Source organism: Bombus flavifrons, chromosome 2 (assembly GCF_040668555.2).
Source record: "Bombus flavifrons isolate JBK064 chromosome 2, iyBomFlav1_principal, whole genome shotgun sequence".
Lineage (NCBI taxonomy): Eukaryota > Metazoa > Arthropoda > Insecta > Hymenoptera > Apidae > Bombus > Bombus flavifrons.
The window spans coordinates 17286364-17308605 of record NC_138443.1 but is presented as its reverse complement, the minus strand read 5'-3'; the positions used below and the strand labels follow the sequence as shown (position 1 = coordinate 17308605).

General features: G+C 37.2%; 1 protein-coding gene across 4 annotated transcripts in view; it reads right to left on the bottom strand.

The window, feature by feature from the left end:
- Fhos (Formin homology 2 domain containing) overlaps positions 1–22242 on the bottom strand; it is a 244315-nt gene that overhangs the window by 62956 nt on the left and 159117 nt on the right. For all 4 annotated transcript variants that reach the window (XM_069128772.1, XM_069128791.1, XM_069128782.1 and 1 more), the window contains 3 exons: positions 21873–21931; positions 7493–7560; positions 2652–2757 (listed from right to left, as the gene is read on the bottom strand). In XM_069128772.1, coding sequence (XP_068984873.1) covers positions 2652–2757; positions 7493–7560; positions 21873–21931 — 233 coding nt within the window. The remainder of the gene's footprint in view (positions 1–2651; positions 2758–7492; positions 7561–21872; positions 21932–22242) is intronic.

Sequence of the window (22242 nt, the reverse complement as noted above, 5' to 3'; positions counted from 1 at the left end):
CTTCCACCGTGTTCCTTCTTCTTGAAAACAGTCGTAAAAGGATCGCTGCGAACCTAATTTAACTCGCTTCGAAGGAAGGAAGTCGTCTATAAGGACGCTACCACGGTTAATCGGTAGAAAAGGATAAAATAAAAGGATAGACGTCTGTTGATAAATATGGAATAATTGCGAAGTGGTATAAGGAACAACGTAAATTAAAGAAGAATTGCACAGAGGGCCAGGAATAATTGCGTCGATGTTTGTGAGAGGTAAAAGAACATAGAACTTCGACTTTTAGAACGGTGTTTCAGTTTTCTAATACGGTAAAAGTGTCCGTTCATAGCTCTTTCCTTTCTCTACGACGCTATTGTACTTTGTACCTGTATATCTATGTACCAAGTACACAGCATAGCAAACTAGACACAGCACACTAGATTTTCAGTTTTTGGAAACAATTCACTGACTCTCGTACAAACCTGCTACGATGTATTCTCTTATTCGGCACACAACGATAGTAATAAACAAGGTTCTTCTGAGAGATTTCATTTTCATAAAAGTAATACGTCCATTAGTAGGAATCGACGCAATATCGTTACACTTAACAAGCGTACTTTTATTTCGATCATCGAGCTAAACGTTAGAAAATCACTTGCAACACAGTTTCTACTGATTTCCCGGAATCGAATCAGACTACAGTTTTCCCCTTCAAAAAGAAACAGCTTACGGAGACGAAGAAGAATCATCCCTCCCGTGCGAGCAGTATCTCCGGATAGCACGAGTTTCAGTTTCTTGTGGAAGGTCTCTCGAGGACTCCCGGAGGACTCGTTCGGTATACAATGCACTCGACAAGTCCCGCGGTAATCGAAGACGAGAGGCGACTTTGGTTCGTTATCGGAGCCGGGAAAAGAGCGAGGAGGGCACAAGTGGACCGCGTTCCGTCCCGAGCAGCCAGCTGACGCGGAATTGGTCTTCTCGCGGTGTTGTTCGCCCGAAGCGAAGGTTTACGAAGCACTCGAGCCGGCCTGCGCCGCGGCGAACCACTCGAAACACGATCAAAGGGTGCATTCATAATCTGCTACGCGTCGCGGTTTTGCAGACGAATCCGTGCGCAGATGCTTTTGTAAACAGTCTACGTTAACAGCGCAATTTCGCGTGTGGATGTCCATTGTCGGAGCTATCTGACTATATTTATCACTTATTATGGAGTATTATGAAGTTTTTATCACTCAGTTACGACGTACTTGGTGGAAACTATATAGCAAAGTAAATAACAGATGTAAATAGATTCTCTCTTCTATTAGGTCGTCCGAAAAGTTTCTTTCGTTTTATAGGGAAATAATGGATACACAACATTTTTCGTTTTATATTATTTTATCGAATTACGTATGATCCATTTTGTATTATCAAGATAAAGATTAGAACGTTCGACAGATTAGGTTTCATGTTTGTAAAAGACGTGTCTGTAAAAGAAAGACACTTTTCGGACAACCTAATACGTATGATTTTTCGTTGGTACAAGTTCACATTGAAGTATGTGGATTCAACGAGTATTAACAATGATAGAAACAAGTGATCAGAAACATTTTGGATAATATAAGCACTATAATTGATCCTTGTTATAGGACATATGTTAATTCGAAAATGTCTCCTCTTGTCTCTTTTAATACTATGTACCCTAATCGTTAATGGAAAACTGAACCTCTACTTGATTCTAGAATGAAATACGCATTTTCTTAGAAAACTAAATGGGTCTGCTTTCCTTTGCTTTTGTTAGTAATTAATGTCCCCAACGACTAACTTTATCGTTCACGCGTACACATATGCGTTAAAGTGTAATTACCAAATGCAAATGCAAAAAATAATTGAATTTTAACATCAAGGAAACTGTCTCTGAGTCTAAATTCGAGCTAATACTACAGCTTCCTCCTCAAACCACGTCACGTATTACGCGAAAATGCGCGTCTTTCGACAGAATGTTCTAAGGCGAGAAGAGGAAAATGAGAGAAGACGATGTTGTCGCTCGCTTGGGGCTCGGTTTCGCGAATCCGTTGATGTTAGCTCGTTAAATGTTAGTTGCATTACCCAGGTATTATCTTATCACTGTTTACGGATGTGTCGCAGACGTACCATGTTCTCGTGTTTAGCGAGAAATGTCGAGACCTGGTCGCGTCTGAGATTCAGCTTGCTATAATGAATTGTTAGATCGTCAAAATGTTCGTCTCTTAGTTCATTAGCTCCTCTTACAAAGAAATCATTGATGATACAAATATGTGCATATTGATTCATCTTCTATGTGAACAATGTCTAACAATTTCAAATATCTCAAATAATTCAAATGTTAAAATAACTCGTGTCTTTGTTTCATGGGGCAAATCATTACGGAAAAATAGAACACAAAACTTTCTCGGTACCCCTAATTTAAGAGAGGAAAAAAAAAGAAGAAAAAGAAAGCTTCAGTCTGATCAAAGGTAAGATACAGCGGGCTTAGAAGAATTTGTAAAAAATCCGATTTTTTGCATCGTAAATATTTATGGTTGTAGTCGACTCGAATTCCCGCGAAAAGTATAGCCTGGATGATACACGGAGGAACCTTCATACGCTATTAGAAGCCTAAGCCACGCTGTGCACAAAAACACGTTGCAGGTCTATCGACAAATTGTCAGTATACTCACCTCGTAGTATATAATTTTGATAATTCTGGTCGGCCTCGCTGCCAACCTTGATGAGGCAAGCAAGCCCATCATTTTGTACAAACTCGTGCACCAGGTCCTTGTCCTCCTGCAAAACCAAAGTTTATGGTAAATAGCATTCGACCAGCCGAATAGATGTCCGTTATACCTCTGATCATCGCTTATCTCTAATTTATTCAACCTGAAACGAAGCACCTAATCGATGGCTCGGCGTCTCTGGATTTATGGTCCATCTTTTGGGAAATGTTCGAACGTTTCACGGCTTGATTTATGATACATCGTGGATAAGGATAATCCTTCAGATAGCGTCGTATTTAACGACCAACATTTTCGATACAAGTTTCAATGACTTTATTCGCGAAAAGTGTAAAATGAATCCTGTTCAACAACATCTTCGTTGAAAGAAAAAACTGAAATGAGAAACGAGTTTATTCAAAACAATTCCATTAGCTAGAAGAGTAAAGTTCTTCAAATATTACGAAATTTGTCATTAACATTGGAATTATCGGTCATTAACATGTATCCCTAAATATGTTATGCGTAGTTAAACAGAATTAAAACAATATGGTATACAAATACATATAATTATACTTCCATCTTAATGAAAATAAGCATTAACATTGTCAAAGACACTTGCTTGTTTTTACTCGTTGTAAAAATGAAAAATTCAATGCCAGGCATTTCCATCGATTTTGCAATTCTAATATTAAATTAATGATTATTTATGCCATTTTCTTGTGATAAGTAACCATAAGTACGAGTAATTTGTTTTCGGAAAGATGCACACTGATATTTCCACTCTCTTTAACTTTAATCTCCAAAAATGCTGCTTTACAATTTCAAACATTCCACGTTCAATTACCGAATATGTACATGTATACACCATCATTTATAATTATTCGACCGATTTTTAAAGACGAATAACGTTGCTCGAATAATTTAAATTTCAACCAGCTACAATTTTTACCTCACGAAACATTGTTCATTGTTCCAATGAAGAATCATATGGGTTAACAACGATAAGGAACTCTTATTTAACTTTTATAGTAGAAACGAGCCAAAGCACAAAGATTGTACCTATCGTACGAATGAACGTGAACGATACTATATGTATACAGGGTGGTTGGTAACTGGTGGTACAAGCGGAAAGGGGGTAATTCTACGCGAAAAAAGAAGTCGAAAATATAGAATAAAAATTTTTTTTTTTAATTTTCTTTTCTTTTTTTTTTTTAAATTTTTCCATCGAGACAACGATCTACAGTGAGATCCGTTATAACGTACCGCACGCGTACCGAGCGAGAATTCAAAGTCGATTTTCTCGAAAATGAAGCCTCAAACGAAAAATTTTTATTCTATATTTTCGACTTCTTTTTTCGCGTAGAATCACCCCCTTTCCGCTTGTACCACCAGTTACCAGCCACCCTGTATATGCACTCTACAATAAGCCATTTCAACCTTCCAACTACCTAAATTTTGCTTTGCTACATTTCGCGTTTCCACCATCGTATCACTTTATCATCAGAACCACAACCGATTGTATTGACAATTAAGCGATCCGGTGATGCAAGTGAACAAAAGATCCACCAAAACGATAAGAAATAAAACGACTGGAACTTCCGATAGCCGATTACGAAGGAGCTTGGGCGATTTATCCGCATTTCCATCTAAGCCAGTCGCAGGTCAGACGAGGTAAATGGAGTTAGTTACGGTGTTGGAGGGAGCAAGTCGCGGACATAATGGAAAATCTACAAAGTTTGATTAAACTGATCGGTGCGAGCGTTTTCGCTTGTCGGTGGATCGTTTCGCGATCTTGTCGAAGCCCGATCGTGTTCGTGGCCACGTTTCAGACCTTCGGTTTCCCGGATGGTGGAGTTTCGCGTCGTCTATCGAACGCAACACGCTGAGCCGATTAGCCAAGATTAAGAAACGAAATTGAACGTTGCCGTGGCGATTTCAGCGGATAAAGTTCGTCGGTCGAGGTGGAGATCTCGTTCGACGGCAGGATACCAGGGACTATCTGGGTAAAGGAAGGATCATTGTAATTAATTTCGTAGCTAGCCGGCTCGATAATTGAAACGATAAGGTATCGCTTTGAGGAAGAGTCGGAGGATTGTTTTTAGGCACCTTCTCGTTCCAGTGCGTCAGCCTTCGGCTGCAGCAATTTATCTTTACGATATGATAATCTTATTGTCTAATTAAACGTTGCCCTTTGAAGAACGCGTTTCGCGAAATCTGATTTGGGGGTGGAATTTGTTTTAAGTTTGGTCTTACGGTGAGACCATTCGCTTTGAAATTCCTGTCACTTGCAGATGTTGGAGGAAACAGAACATTTTGGTGAAGGACTATTTCGTATACGATGTCCGCGAAAGGTATTTGTACGTACCTTTATTTCCCAATGAATTGTGATTTGTAAATGCTATAATAAATACAACGGTGTGCAAATACCTTTTTCAGCCGCTTTAATTTGAAAGCCCCATAGAAAAAAAAAACGAATCAATTTTTATTGATTCTCGCTTTAGTTTCAGCTACCACTCTGACAGTCGTTTCACGATAAATATAAAATACATTTGCAATCGAACAATCTGTCGTTATTCACTTACAGGTCATTGTGCTGTCGTCAGTCACCTAATAACAAAATTTTCTCTCTATTATTAACACATTTGTCAATCAACGCTAATATAATATCCTTCTCAATAATTTTACCAATAAATTTGGAATCTAATAGGTACGTAATAATACCGATTGCCGTTGTCATAATATTTTACCAAAATTCCTATCAATAAATATATTGTTATTGGTACTAATTAATGTCATTAATATAGGTACATTACAGAGTACATGTTTGCAATTGCGACGCAAGTGAAAAGAAAATAGAATCTAAATGAAACGAAGACACGTAATCGATAAAACACTCAGGATAGCTCCTAATAGTATCTACCTTGTCTATTATCCACGTGCTTGATATCCGCTCCATTCTTCACGATTCTTTAATATAATTTAATGATAAACTCATCCATCATTTACGAGGAAGGAATGATACTTTCCGGTATAATGCGATTTCTTTTAACGAACGGTCTTCTGACTTGCAGTCACGGAGAAAAATTCCTTTCCCGCTCGGCTAATTGCGAGATTTAATTACGGCGAACAAAGTTAAGAAAAGTCCGACTCGAATAAACACGCTCTACCAACGTCCAGTTTGCCCTTGCTGTTCCGGAAGCGGAAGAAAAAGGATCGCCGCGAAAGTTGAAACGGTCCACGTTCAAAAAACGAACGGATTCGCAGATACGATTTGTTTCATAAAGCACGATAGTCAAGCTATTCTCCTATTACAATCGATTTAACGTTGACGTCGCTAATGAACCAAATTTTTCTCATATATTTCAAACTTACGATCAGTGGCCCGTAATTAGATTTATAGTTTTCCTAGAAACAATAATTTTTTTTGTTTAGAGATTATAATCTTTTCCTTTTTTATGAACTTGGACAATTTATCGTACAGAAAGAAATATAGAATTTTCTGTATAGAAGAATTCTTTATGTTTTCGAGATTTTCAAATTATGGAGATTTCGAATAGGTACGATAAATATTTTAATACATGTTTATACATTTATGAAAAATTCGAAGGTACAAATATTTGTAAGATGCACGTAATAAAGTAAAATAATCAAGATATTGTAATATTAATGCTATATATTGTATTAATAATTGAATAAAGAACAGTATAATATTTAGCGAGCGAAAATAATTTCTCTTTACCTTCCATTCCTCTAGTTAGAAAATAAATAATAAATTCGAAAAACGTCCAACAGAAAAAAATTCGTTACATTTTTTCACTTCGTTCTTCCATACATATTCATGGTGATTTAACTTACATAGTAGCAGTTACGAACCGTTTCATACATGATAAATTAAAACTCGATAAATCATCGGCACGAAGTTACCTCTAATTAAATGCCACCAATCGCATCTTTCCTGATGAATGCACCGGTTAAAACGTATCCGACCAAATTTTCACTGAATCGACACAGAACAACAAATCGACTCACTGATTCTCCATCGGTTGCAAACATTTCTAACCCTACAACCAAAAACCTTATGTTTCTCCTAATATTTACGAATAATATTTTCTACGCACTGCGATATTTCGCATTGTGTCTCGTGTCTCAGTAACTAACAGTACATAATAAGGAAACGTATTTACTATTACATCTAATAAATTTCGAAGGAAAAAATAAATTTATATGAAAATCTGGTATCTTGGCTAAAACAAAATCGTGGTGTTGCAAAATTATTTTATCACCTTCTACCTTAGTAGCTGTTGTCTCTACCAATATCTGTTAACTATACGTAGTTACCTGAGGAAACATCAGATGCCAAAATTAGATTACAGTTACAGTGGAAATGTCTATTGAAATTCGCCGTGCATATGTCCTACAGCGAGGTACGACGAATTTGCGAGACAAGGAGCCACGGTTATCAAGATAGAAAGGATAGAAAGGAAACGAGAAAGTAGAAGAATCAACGAGAGAAAGAAACAGAGAAGGAAGGAGAGAATGCACTCGCTCAAACCGCCATGCAAATATTTACTCATGGAGCGAGTAGATGGTGCAAAAATAGCCCCTGTTTCTCTCTTTCTCCCTTTAGTTACATCTTCTTCCTTCTCGTATCTCTCTTCCTCCTTGTTTCACTCGTTCTTCTATCTCTGCTCGTCTCCCATCTGTTGGCAATTCCCTTCCTATCGCCCTCTCTTTTCTGTTCTCGTATTCTTACCCCGTCTTTCTTCCTACCGCGTTCCCGCAGGTATCGCGAATTGTAAACTCACCTGAAAGATCTGCTTGAGGGAGAAGAGAGCTCGTCGTAGCTCGCGGCCCTCGCTGTTCAGCAATTTTTCTGCAACAGACAAGTAACACGCAACCATTTATTATAATAATACCGTACGGTCGGACCGCATTGTTGCGGCTCTGGACGATGGGTATTGGGTGGGAGTCGGTCAGTCGGCCTTCTTTTTTAGCGCAAATGGTTATTCCGCTCTTTTCTTATTGTACTTTGCTTTTCGTAGTGATGATGTTGTGGGAGACTGGTAGTTACGTTTTAAATAACTAGGCACTTGTTAACATGGTTGCGATCGAGTACTATCAGAACGATTGTACGTTGAAGAACGCAAAATTCGTAAGAAGGAGATAACATCGATATAAGAAGCGTTAATGAGAGAATAATTGTTCTGTAGACTGTTTCAGGTCGAAGAAAAGTAAGTTGAGATATAAAGGAGCGAGTATTTTATGTTACATTTTACAAATTTATATGTGAATCACCTTCTTCTTTCCTTTGAACATTTATTAGCGAGAACAATAGAGATGTTAACGAAACACCGTATTATATACTTCAGCAAGTATACATTAACCAGACGTTACCGGATCATTCAAATTCATACTAATATATCTTGAGAAATAGATCGTCGTATATTATACTTAATTTACATTAATTTTCTATGAATCACGTTCTTTCCCGATTTCAAGCAAGTACTTTTCTACTAGAAAATATCACGAACTTAACCTAAAAATATGTACCGTTAGGTTGTCCGAAAAGTCTCTTTCTTTTACAGACACGTCTTTTGCAACAACGCATCTTTATGCGAACATGAAATCTAATCTGTCGAACGTTGTAATCTTCATCTTGATAGAACAAAATGGATCATACGTAATCCGATAAAATAATATAAAACGGAAAATGTTGTGCATCTATTATTTCCTTATAAAACGAAAGAAACTTTTCGGACGACCTAATATTTACATCCATACTGCTAGCTTTCTGTTTCTCGGCTTATTTTTCGATACTTCTATAAAAGATGAAAATTTCCCTCCCATTTTTTCTTTTTTTTTTTTATAAAAATGATGTGATTGTTCTTCTACGGGGTCGATAAGGAAATTGACTGCAGCTGCTTACGCTCTAACGGTGCCTCGAAAGTGGTCGACGGTTTGCGCTGAAGGCGCGCGCAAAAGCGAACAAGCCACCCGGAAGTTCGTTTAGCGTAGGAAGATCAGGAACAGCTAGGTACACCGGCGGCGCTTTTGTTTCCAACGTTAAGCATTGTCGACGCGCCGTAGGGACCCGTTAATTATCAACTTCTCTTCGCGTCCGATTAAATCATTCGCTAGGTTTCTGAACGTGCTTTTCTTCCCTTCGTATTATCACTCTGCCAAATCCTTTTCCCCTACTATACTCGATCTCTAATCCGATCTAAGCGAAAGAAAACTACCTACGAACGAAATAGAAGAAAAATTTATCCCGCGGAGAAACTGACAAAAGGAAAAACACGGATAAATAATTTACGCGGAGCCGGCTTAAACTTTCCCAAGAAGATCTCAACGGACGATTTCACATCGTCGCACAATAATTCAATGGGGACCATTCCTCTCCTCGGTTGAAATCATTTATCGGGTTTAATTAGAGGAAAACCGGTAATTAAGTCCGCGATTAATTTTACACGACGAATTCACTGTTCCGCCTCTATTATCCAGCTACACCCCCACTCGCCGTTTCACGCTCTTTCGTCGGGCTTCTATCATCCTTTTTCAATCGTGGCTCGACCGTATTACTAATACTAATTGAATTCCATTTCACCAGCGGCGCACTAAATTCAATTTCACGGGACTCGGCGGTCGCCGAGAGATTTTCCAGCCTGCTGGAAATCCAGAGGAAGTGCGAGCAAGAGGGAAAACAGGTTAAAAGAAGTAAGAATAAACGTGCATAAAAGAGAGGGTGAAGAGAGAAGGAGAGAGGAAGAGGCAGAGAGGGATACAGAGATCGTGTTACTCGGTGTTCGTACGGCGAAAAATCGGAAAATACATTATCTCTGGGAAAAATCGAAGAAATACACGACGTCGTGGAATAAAGAAAGGAAAACCGGAAACTGTCCGTGTCAATTTTACGCGTCCAATCTCCATTCTCGCTTCGTGATACACTGATTCTACGGTTTCGAGCAGTGCATACTCGGATGCACGCTCTATCGAACAGCACGAATGTTGATAATTGCTTGTATCGGTGTCAATGGGCGAATAATTTCATCTGCGACGCGTTGACCGTTCCATTATACCGGACGCAAGCTTGTTACAATCTGGTTGCTGTTCGATTATTGTGAACTGCAGCTACGAGTTACGAACGCTGATTACGAGCTACTTAATAGCGATTATAATTAGCAGGAGAATATTTTATGGTTATGGTAAATTGTGCGAGAGAACAGAGAGAAGTATTACGATTAGGATACGGTTTAGTAATCGATTGCCTGGTATCCAAATCGGTACAGCGACGAACAAAAATATTGACAAGGATCAAATTTTTCTGCAAAATCCTTGTACAGTTGAAATAATCTGTGTATGAGGTTTTAAACGCTTAATAAAAAGAATCGTTTAGAAATTTGTAATTCTATCGTGCACGTTGAAAATCTTATTTTGTTTTTGACTTGATGAATTGGTTTCTTTTTATTGATATTAAAAGTTGTCATTAATACGATTTTATGTCAAAGAAGGATTACGACAGATGGCATAAGGTGATTAATGTTTGGCAAAATTAATGCGAGAATTATACGAATGCGGAATTACTTCGCATATTCGAACGAGAAAAAATAGACGTTGATTAATTCCACAGGCGTGAAAAAGTCATTAAGATTCAATGACTTATTCAACGTTCGATATCACATTCATGCTAAGAAAAGTACGTTCATATTAAAAAAGAAAAGATCCCGAGGAAGAAAGAACGAAATAAACAAATCTGTGGTTTGCATTACAATTGGAAAATACGTTTCAAAGTTCGATCACTCGTACGTGAAACCAACGTGTAAAACTAAAATTAATTAAGATTCAAATATTTTCTAGTTGTTTAGGTGAGATTAAAATTAATCTAGCGACAAGAACGATCCAAATTATTAAGAAAATATAATTTAACATAAATTCATCAAATAAATTCTCACGTAGAGTGTTTTTCCTAACGCACAGATTATTTGATTATTTCTTCTAGAGCCGGCGAGGAATATCTTTCAACGTCGTTCGCTCTCGATTAAATAAAATCGTCAATGGTATGCGACAGCCGCCATAAAGTGACAAAAAGCGTCGGAGAAAAAGACGTGGAATGGAAAGTGGCGTGCAAAAGGAACAGGGAAACGCAAACCGCGAACCTTGCCGGATTTTTATGAAACCCGAGCCGGTCGTGCAATTGAGCTAATTTCCATACCCACGACTCTGCGTAATTTCGCAAACTCGCAAGGACGAGTCGTTCCGTTCAAGGATTTCGACTCTGAGAATTTATCGGTTTTCGTCCTCGACTTTGGCTATCTCTCCAACGATACGGCATGAATTACCATAGAACCGACCGTGAAGCTTACGCGTTAGATATACATCGCGTTATCGACCGTGTAGATTCCTTTGAATTTTTGTGAACGCTTGACAAAATAACGGGACGTGAACGTTTATCGCGAAACAGGAAGTGCCGTCACGGATTAACGCGTGAAAATCTCGAACGTTCTTGACAAATGTACTCGATTTGCATATTTTGAAACGGGTATTTCTGTTTTATGGAATTTGTTTTTATGGAGTTTTAGAATTTGATTCCGAACGATCAGTTACGATATTACTCGTGTTACGAGAATGAAACGATTATTATTGATTTATTGGAGTAACGTAAGATCTTGTCGAACTATATGATTAAACAACTATCAGCGAAACATTCTTTAAGTCAAGGTAACGAAACATCTGCGAGCAAAACTTGATGACAAGCGACGCAACCATTGGAATGTAAGTAGAATTTCTGGCAAATTGAAACGGCTGCTAAGGATCTGTGAGCAGAACTTTCGTCGAACGTCGCAACCGAACATTTCCAAGCAGAACTTCCCGTCAAATCGACATAACATTAGCAGTAGAATTTCCATCCGACAGACTTAACCGAACAATTCCGACTAAACTTTCGTCCAATTGACGTAACTAACTATTTGTGTGTAGAAATTTCATCGAACTCACGTAACCGCGTATTTTAACCGCAAATGCAAAACTTCCATCGTGTCGTCGGCGCACACCGGTCAGCTTTTTAAATATCCGTGGTAAAAAGATTTTCCGATTCTAATCTCGAATTTCACCCAGTTGGCATTTCTCGTTTTTACATTGCCTTTATCTAAACGTGTTCAATTTTATTTTATTTCTTCGGTTCGGTTCTTTCTCGAATTAAAATCCACGCTATACCCGAATACGCGCGATTCGAGAAAAATTCAACCGCACAGTTTTGCAGCGGCGGCAGCTCGCGACACAAAGCGTATCACCGGTCTCGTTTGCTCGAAAGAAAGAAAATATCGTTTTCATTCATACGGTCTTATCTGTTCGTCTGTGTTTCTTTCTTTCGCGCGACCACGCCCTCGTGTTCTTCGACTCACGGTTTACGGATCCCAATTCGCGACTCCTTTCGCGGAAAAGGAGACCCGCGCGACCGCATAATCGACTGCTATCACGCGATCTTTAAATGCATTATGCATGCCGGCCTGTTACGGTCTAAAGGGGAGAGGTAAAGGGTGAAACAGAGACGGACGTATGCGAGCACAAGTAATTAGGAATCGCTGTAGGGGCCGCGTACGAGACGAAAGAGTCAGAATCGAGCAGTGTGCCGAGGGAGTAGCTCGAGAGAGAAAAGTAGACAGGAGCATAAGGCAAGAGGACGAAGAAGAAGGAAGATAAGGAAGCAACGAGTTCGAGAAAGAGAGGTGGAAGGACCCATCTTCTAAGAATAGCGGTCCCAAGGCCCTCGGGCCCTTGGCCCCTTCGTAATCAGTGACCATATAAGCAGAAACCTGTCTCTTTTTATCCTACGAACGTCGGTTCCTCTCTGTTCGAGACGTTAAGCAAGCTCACTGGTTCGTAACGCCGCGTTGCAACTCCGCTGGATCCTTTTTCCATTGAGTTTCTACGTTAGGTAGCGTGTGCCAGTGCAGTGCGTCGTTACGACACTAAAAATCGAGAAAGCGAGAACGTCCTTGTATACGAGTTTGGGGTAATCGTTATGGTCTCTGCGAGTTTTCTGATTTCCCTTGATATTGTTGAATTAGCTAGTCGATGATAATTACAGGTGAAGCTGAAAGGACGTCGAATCACGGTTTTTATTGCGTAGTTTCATTAACTCGCTATGACTAATTCACTTTGGCTAACGTCACTCGTGTTTTAATTCATCACTATTAATACTCAAAAGAATAAGAAAAGTCGGAGATTACAATTTCATCCGACAGGTGTATCGTACGTATCGATGCATGTTATACAAGTGGAAAATGTGCGATTCACAATTATATTGTAGAAACGAGGATCTGTATAACACGGATAGAAAGAAAGAAAGATGCCGAAATTTCTCAAATTTCTTTCAAATAGGAAAATTTTCAACATGGAAAATATGGCGAAAAAAATGTTTACTAGGAATCGTCAAATTCTGGACTGATTTTACTACCATTCTCTATAAGCATGTTCGTATTTTCAAAGAAAGAACGACGATTTCAATTGGACCATTTCTGTCGGAGGCGGCAAAGTATGTCGAAAACGCAAAAAATGGAGAACTTCTATAACTGTTACTTGCCTCTAAGGCGAAGAATTTTGCGAGTGGCGCTAGGAAGAAAATGGCGCGCAAAACGCGAGGTGTCGACTATGTTACGCTTGGTGTGATCTTAAGCAGCGGCGAACATGCTCGTTGCTCACATAAACGACCAGTTACCAACTCCGTAATTATACCACACAAGGTTTTAATTAATCGAATGTATTGATACAAGAATATAGCCCTAATTTTAAAATTGTAGCATGTTCAAATAAATTTTTGAAGACGAGCGACTAAAATACAAAGGAGAGACAGTTGCAAAAAGAATTATTCAAATTAGGATAGGAATATTTTAAATATTTTCGAATAAACTGAATAAATTTTCAAGTATTTCCCAACAAATTGTCTAATAAAGATAAAATGCAAAAGAATTAAGTTACAGGAAGATATTATGATAAAAAGGGAAACGAAAAAGAGTATACTATAAGAATTTTCATGGAAAATGATTCGGTAAAATGGAAGACAACGTAAGAAAAAAAAATTAAATTTTCAGGATCGATTAATTGTTTTATATTTTTAAATCTTCTAGTGTAAAAATAGCTGGAATATGTAGATCGATATTCAATTGGTTGTAATTATTTATATTTTTGACATCAACTATCCAAATCTACGTGGAAGGAAAAGCAAAGAAAATGAATAAATTAAATCGCTAACATCGCATATCCAAACGACGCGGAGCCTTACAATAGCGAAGACAAATAAATTCGCAAAGTATCTCCGTAATTGACGAGAATTTCAACATGCAAAGAGAATGCCAAGAAAACGATAAAGATGAAGTCTATTTCAAGGTCGAATAGACCAGACTAGAATTGCTGAGGGTGTACGAAATCCGATTCCACGTGTCGCGTGATGCGTGCGAAACATAGCTCACTTTGGAAGCGTTTCTTACAGCAAGTCTTCTTCTGTTCTTGCATTAATTGCCGGCGATTACCGTAATCTCTACTGGAGATCTACAATTTTTATAATTACTAATATTAACGGCAAACCTATCGAAACCACCACTTATACAATTCATTTATGCGATTATAACGATATTAAAATTACATTAACGTAATCTCCAACGGAGGATCTGTGCTTCTTTACAACTAACAGCACTAATATCGTACTAACTTTCTAAAGGATCAAAATTTCTCCTTAGTAATTATGATAATCCATATCGACTACCATCATTTTCAACGGAAGATTCGCGGCTTTTACGATTATTATCTTAGTTAGTCTTTCGTATCAAAGGTGTTCTACCAGTTTGTCCATTAATTAGGAATCGATGATTCTATCTGGTTTCTGATGCGTATAGTGGTTCGTATTTAGATTTAAGAAAATTGTTTGATCATGAGTTTGGCGAACACGCTAAATTCCGTGGCCTTGTCCAATGGACGAGACCGCAGAGAGCTCGATTATTAACGAGCGAATTACTAATAACGGGATCGAAAATTTTACAAGAGGAACTGGCGTTGCTCCAGGGCAAAATTAAAACGAGCAAATCATTACACGAGGCCATTTTGCCCACTCGTCGATCGATGACCAGCGAAACGATTGTTTTTGCCCAACGGACGAATTAAGGAGAGAAAAAAAGTACGTCCAATTTATTGCCTATAAGGAACTTCTGTGTAATTTGCGCGGGAAAAAAATATTTGTCCTATAATTATGAAACGTACAAAAAACGGAATAATAGAAAATTGAATCTGGAACGTGCGAAAGAGAAAATGAATGGTGTACTCAATTAGTAGAACCGTACAAATATATTTTATATCCTTTTTTTCTGCGACCCATAAAAAGGGAGCGAAGTATCAAAGAAGATCTTTCGAAAGGACGAAAAAATAAAGTACTCGGGAATAAATTTTGTAAATTTCAATTTAATTTCAATTTCAATTTCCTTTCAGACTAGTCTTGCGAAACTCACTAACTTCTAAATAAAAATAAATAAAGGAACTTGTGTAAACCAAGAAGAATCAATTCAAAATCAATGAAAATCAAATCACTCGTTCAAACGTACTTGAAATTTATAGACAACTAATATTCGTAGTAATAAACCTTTACGCTTTTAAATACGACATCAATACTTTTCTTTCTCTTCTAACAGATATTATTTAAATATCGAGCCTATCTTTGCATTATTACAAATCTTTCAATTATAAGAATACAAGTATAATACGATAAATCTGAACAAGTTCCACAAGGTAGAATGCAAGTACACCATCCTATATCTTAAATACGAAGAAGAAGAAAGTCCACAACTCACGAATTAAAGGATTCAATTTGCTCGAAGGCACTGGAATTATTCAATCCCGTGTGTCACGAATCAGCAATTAAAGAAATCGAACAATTGCAGTAGACACGCCTCCGATGATTTACGTTGCTTTAATCATCCGTATTAAAGACAGCCGTTCCCCCCATCGAGGGTGGACAGGCCGTGGTGCCGTTGAAATATAGACGCGGCCAGGAAACGACGAAATATCGAGAATAAGCGAAAGGGCCGACAGGTTTCGCGAGAGACGAAGGTACACGAAGCACCGTTAAAATATGTAAAACGACACAGTCCACGTCGGCTTCCGCTCCTCCTTCCTCCGCCCTTTTCTTTTTTCGTTCTCCTCTTTTTTTCAGCCGCTTATTCTGGACCTTCGATCATCTCTCCTCCACCAACTTCGTAGGGTTCAACGAACGGCTACGGCCCGCAGGTGAATTCTGCGGGACGACCAGACGCGAGTCCGAGGTTTTCGTGTCGTTCGATTTGCCAAACTTGAATCGCGCAGCGGTTAGTTAGCGTTTTCTGTTTCTGCGATCGACATGGTAGACTCATTTCCCAGCGTTGCTTAATTGGTTTAGCGAGACCGCGTGCAGGATCGAATTCTACGATAATTGAACGATTTTTTGTTCCCGGACCGTGGAAAACGATTGGGAACTCGGTTCCAGTTGTTCGATTGAGCAATTTCATTCTGAAGGATTCTTTGTCGTCGATACTCTGTGGTTTTTTGCTTGCGCAGATAATAATTGTATCAACCAACGATAGAGTTATTTGAGATAGCCAGTTATTTCAATCAGTTACTCGAAAGTTTAGCGATTATTTATATATATTGTAAAAATAAATGCCAAAGATATTGTGTATTTTTCTTGTTAATTTATAGGGAAAGGATAATTGTTTATTTCTATATATTGAATCTGAACAAGTCAACAACCTTGTTTGTTTGGATTACAATGGAAAGCTGAACTCTCTTAAACGATGACCAATAATATTCAAGGATCGATAAATTGTATCCAAGTTATAAATTTCTATTGCACAATTTTGCTGTTTTATAGTAAATGGAACAACAGGGCAATTAGATGGTTTGTAATTTGTAAAATTAATGTGTAAAGCTTTATTTGTTTTATTAAATTGTCACTGCTACGGCGAGGGCATTTATACACTCGTAATTTCATTTATTGTAACCTTATAATCTGCAATTTGTAAAATTTCACGAGTAATGTTACTTTGATCGTGCAAGAATTCCATGATGATAAATTATTTTATTACATTTAATAAATAAGAGAGAATACCAAACATCTAAATCTAAAGTCCCTAAACAACAGAAGAAAATTATTTAAATTAACAAGTATTTTATTACAATAAAGTTATTCCATTTGAAAATTATAAAAGAATTTTCAATATATATATATATATATATATATATATATATATATATATATATATATATATATATATTCTAACTAGCAACAAGTGCAACGGGAAAGAAAGTCATCAGGTTTCCTTTAGATTCTTGCTAAGATTACTTCATTGTACATATCAAACTGTTCGTAACTCAACACGTTTCTTTTCATTACAGCGACAGATGCTTCGACTCAATTTGCAAAAACCCGTACGTCCATCTCGTCGCCGACATTCTAGACAACAACTTCATCACTTTTAATTACTCGTCACCTCCTTAGCTTCTCTCAGACGGACGCATGTAATTAGAGGTAGCCGGACGACCGATTTCAAACGTAATAACAAGCTGAACGAGCACCCGCTAAGAAACTCTATCACGTTTTAACGTCCGTTTAATTACCGTCTGTTTCAGAGGAAAGAATTTTTCTACTAAAAACGCAACGTTGCCGTTGAGTCAACTTCTCCACGAGTCAATGCGTGTAACGCTGTAACAAAAGACTGACAAACGATATATTAGCGTGTTATTTCGATATTTTTATCGTAAACGAACTTTTACATTTTTCGATCATTTAGTTTAAGTTCGTTCAAAATAAAAATGATTCTAGTAACTAGAGTTTTAAACGTTTAAATCTGGAATTTATGTGTACATTCTTGCTTACATCGACAGTAAATTTAAAACAACAAATTTTCCGTGCATATGCTTTGAGCGTTTTTTTTTTTTTAATCTTTGTACGTTTATCTTATCTTTATAAACAAGTCAAGATAGTAGAATTACGATTTTTATCACCGTACATGAAGATTGCAACTAGTACTTGTTATAGAATTATTTTTCAAATTTGCATTTCCAAGATTCGTTATTTATATAGAGATAGTTCTATGTTTTAAATTTACAATTAATAAAAACCAAAGAATATTCTCCTATTATGCATTCTGTTAGAAATTTCGAAATATTTCATCAAAGATCTGTTTTAAACCTGCTTCGCTCTTTGAACTTTTGCGTCACGTTCTTACTCTCGTTTCAACAAAGGCTTTTAATGATTTCAAAAAATATATGTATACATTAATGAAGAGTTTTCCATTTCATTTTCAAACCTAAAAGATATTTCAACATAGAAGAGCGCAATTGTCAATCAGAAATGAACCAACGAGCGCAGCAGTCTTAACACATTGTCGATTGTATATTATCGAATAATAATCAGTTACTAACAGTATTTAAATAGTGTTCTTAACGCGTAAAAAAGTTGCAACGATTCAAGATGACGGTTTTGGTGTAAAGGAAAACGCGATACGTATGTATAAAGGTTCGTTTAAGTAATTCCTATTCGACAGACTTAAATTTCACGACGCACGCGCTTGATGCAACAACATACTCAAGATTGAATGCACTCGAATATGAGGACAATCACGATTACACTTAGTTAGATCGGTTACACTTGTACAAGCACATACATAGATCGGCACAATATGCTACAGCACGAAAGGCAACGTAGTCACGCTCTCGACTGAAATAACAACGCGTTGCGATAAAATTCGCGCCACAACTTTTTATCGACGATCAGGAGCTCGTACGGAATATATTGGGAAATAAATCTCTCTCTGTTCGTTAAAAAAATAATGAGGAGAATCGGCTATTGTGAGCGTTGTGTTTCAAAAGAAACCAGAATTCACTTAACCGAATTTTACGAACTCCAAATTGCGAGATTACGACGCTCGTTTGGGAAACATCTCGCCTCCGTTCCTTTAATTACTCGTCTTTGTGTTGTAAAAACAGATTAATGAATATATGTATATACAGTAGATAGAAGGAAAGTTCGTGCTGTTCGATTTTCGGTTTAAAGCGTTATGTAATTTGTAAGAACGTACAAATGAGACAGAGATAAATGATAATGATCACAGATAATGGAAATCGAATAAGAGGTAAGTTGGAAATAAAAATACATACTATATGTGTAAAAGATTCTACATGCAATATTTAAAAATAATATAAATATAATATATACGAAATGGAATATTCAAATTTCCATGAGAAAAGATGTATGAAGAGGGAGAGAAAAGAAACATACCGCGACGATCTTACATAAATCAAACTCGAATTATATAAAATATTAACAAAAAAAAAAGAAAAAAAAATGTTGAAGATAAAATCATATGTCGTACAAAAACTTCTACGTTTAACATCTAAAAGTAATCCAATGTCTCTACATTTGCGATTTAATATTTAAATCTCGTGGAGAGAAAATGTTTTAACATGGACAAAAAGTAACATAGAATCACGCTTCTGCATCGCCAGGCGCCGTCGTAACAACCGATCATTTATTACATTTTTTTCCTCCCGCCTCGTTGAATTTCAACTCGACCGACCGGCCGCCGTCTTTTCCCGGGGATTGACAAAATAAGATGTTTCGCCGGTGCTGGCTTGATCGCCTCGCGGCGATCAATCTTTTTTTCCCCTCTTTCTCTGTGCGCCAGAAAAAGGCGACGCGGCTACGTTTTCGTCGACAGCACGAAGAACCGGCGAAGACCCATTTTCACGGTGATTTTAGCGGGAAATCTCGTCGCGTGCCGCACGATTCAATTTTCCTCGGTAATATTATGATTTAACGGGGCCGACCAACCGCCTCGAGCGTCGAGAACGCCTCTCCTCAGTCGTTCCACGACGACGCTCCCGACGACGAAGATGACGTAGACAACGATAGCGACAAATCCGAAATAATTACGAATGCGTTGCCACAAAAATATTATCGTGTAAAATGTGCGGAAACGATTCGAGAATGTTTGTAATTGCTTAATGGAATTAGTAATTTCGACGAGGTTAGCTTCGTGTAATCGCTTTTCCAATTACGTTTCAACGGGGTGTATTGTTAAGCACTCGGCCTTCCGACATACTTTTCCTGGTTGAATCGGGGAAAAGGATTCGTCGTTGGTACGTAATGCTTTGTAATGGTGAAAAGAACGTTAAATTGGATTCGCGAGTCATCTTGTGAATGGGGAAGGTACGGGTTCTCTGCTTTTTGTTATTTATCCTCTACCTTTTTTTCGAATTGCTAGGAAATGAAAGAGGTTGGTTTTTGACAACGAGAAAATGTAGTTTCACTTCTATTTAGATTAAATCAAAATTCTGCTCGGCAATTACATGTAGAAAATGAAAATCTTTTTACTTATCGAAACAGCAATGAGATCGTTGAGACCGCGACAATCAGTTTAATCTAACAATCATTAAAAGATGAAATATTATGATCGAAATACTCAATTTCTTATTGAAACTTCGACATACAATTTTTAACGATATTTAATTTCGGCACATTAGTCAACGATTAATATTATATTTTATTATTTATTCCGCTTATTTAATACAGTTTATGCTTGCATAAATAAATCCGTGCGGCATATTATATAAAAATAAATTGCTATGACGAATTATATAAATTACAGCGGGTAATATATCTAACTATATATCGTATCTACCACTCTATTTTCCCATCGAATTATTCCATCAACGACAATGAAAGAAGAATGTTAATATCAACTGTATGATCACGTATTCAAAATGAAAAGTGTTCATATAATCAACGATTGCCTTTACACAATTATTCTCCATTGCGAAGTCACATTCGCTGCATGAGTCGCGGGTTGAAAAAGAAACTGCATCGCGGTCAGCGGGCACAGTTTTTATTCGACATTGCGTGGTTAACCATCACCTGTCACGGTGATTAATGGCTTGTACTCTCTAGCGAAGCCCTAGGCCGATTTTTGTCGCTGCTACACTGTTCTGCACTTTATACACTGGTCATTACTCTGTGCGACGTTTTCATCAAAAAGAATTACATATCTCGGACAGTAACGTTACATTAGATCTTTCCTCGAGTCGGCTATAAGGGTTCGTGACTCGTTCTCTTTCGAAAATTGATTCAGGTCTCCTTGGTGGACGATAATCACACAATATGATACGATCCGTGTCATTGGTTGTTAACGAACGCGGATTTCAGACGTGTAATTTGATTATCCGCTATTTATGAATTTCTCGTACTGTCACTGAATCCATATACAATGTTTATCGTCTAGTAGATTGCAAATGCTCGAGTAAAAACGAACGAAAGCTTATTCGATGTTGTTTCATACGATATCCTTTATGCAATAATTAGTTGGAATTAACATGACAGGAAAATCGTTTGCAGAAACCTAGCGATAATCATACGGTTAAAATTATCGATTCATATAACGTTTCCATATAATTATAAATTACCTATTGTAATGTATTAATGTGATATATATTCATCTGTGTAATATACATGACTAACATAAATATACCTATTTATTGTAACGTGATATGAATTTTATGATCAAAAAATTGAAATCACGTACAACTTGAATAAAAGATATATTGTTTTCAAATTTGTCAGCGAAATATTTCACCGTTCTTGTATGGTAAAATTTGACTGGAGCTATATTAAATGAACTTTCATTAAAATCGTAACTTAATACTTTTTAATAAATTGTCAAAAGTTAAGATAAATAAAGACTATATTTTATCGAGGATATTAATATTTTCAATAAAACTAAAAAGAATATTCAAACAAATAGTAAAAAAACTAAAAATATTCCATTTCCTAAACAGTTTCACTTTTATATTCCTAAAAGAATTTTTAATTATTTTTACAACTAATAATCCCAATCTCTTGAACCTCGATATACCTATGTACATCTAACCTCTCACGTTTGATCATTATTATATGGACGATTCATGAATCAGTGTCAATGATTCGAGAAAACGATATTTCCTATGTGGCTAACGATTCTTTATCGATCATCGGACCGAAACGCAATAAGTGGAGCAAGATTTGACCCAGCGATGCTGGTTAGAGGTCGGGGAATCGTCGTGAATCGGATGATCCATCCAAGTGGATCGTGGGAGCCTGTGGCTAGATTCGAATCGAGTCTCGGATGTACTCACCTATGATAGTATGCACCCTCACAGACAGCTGTGTCCTGAGGACGATCGAATTTTTTCGGCTGTAACAGAGAAAAATAGAGAACGACATTAATGATCGTGTAGTCGCAAATGCAAAACTGACAGAGGATTAACTATTCAAAATTTGTATATTATATATTTATAATTTAAATAGTATGAACAAACCCTGTTCTTTGAATTAGAATTATGAATAATTAAATAAACGTCGATTGTTATAAAATTGATATCGTTCACAAAATTTCATAAATGCGTCATTTACTTTTAGGAGAATTGTACTTTTGAACTTAATGGATGAACCTAATCATAGCGAGGTGATGTCAGAATCATAAAGTCAACAAAAATGGACTTATTA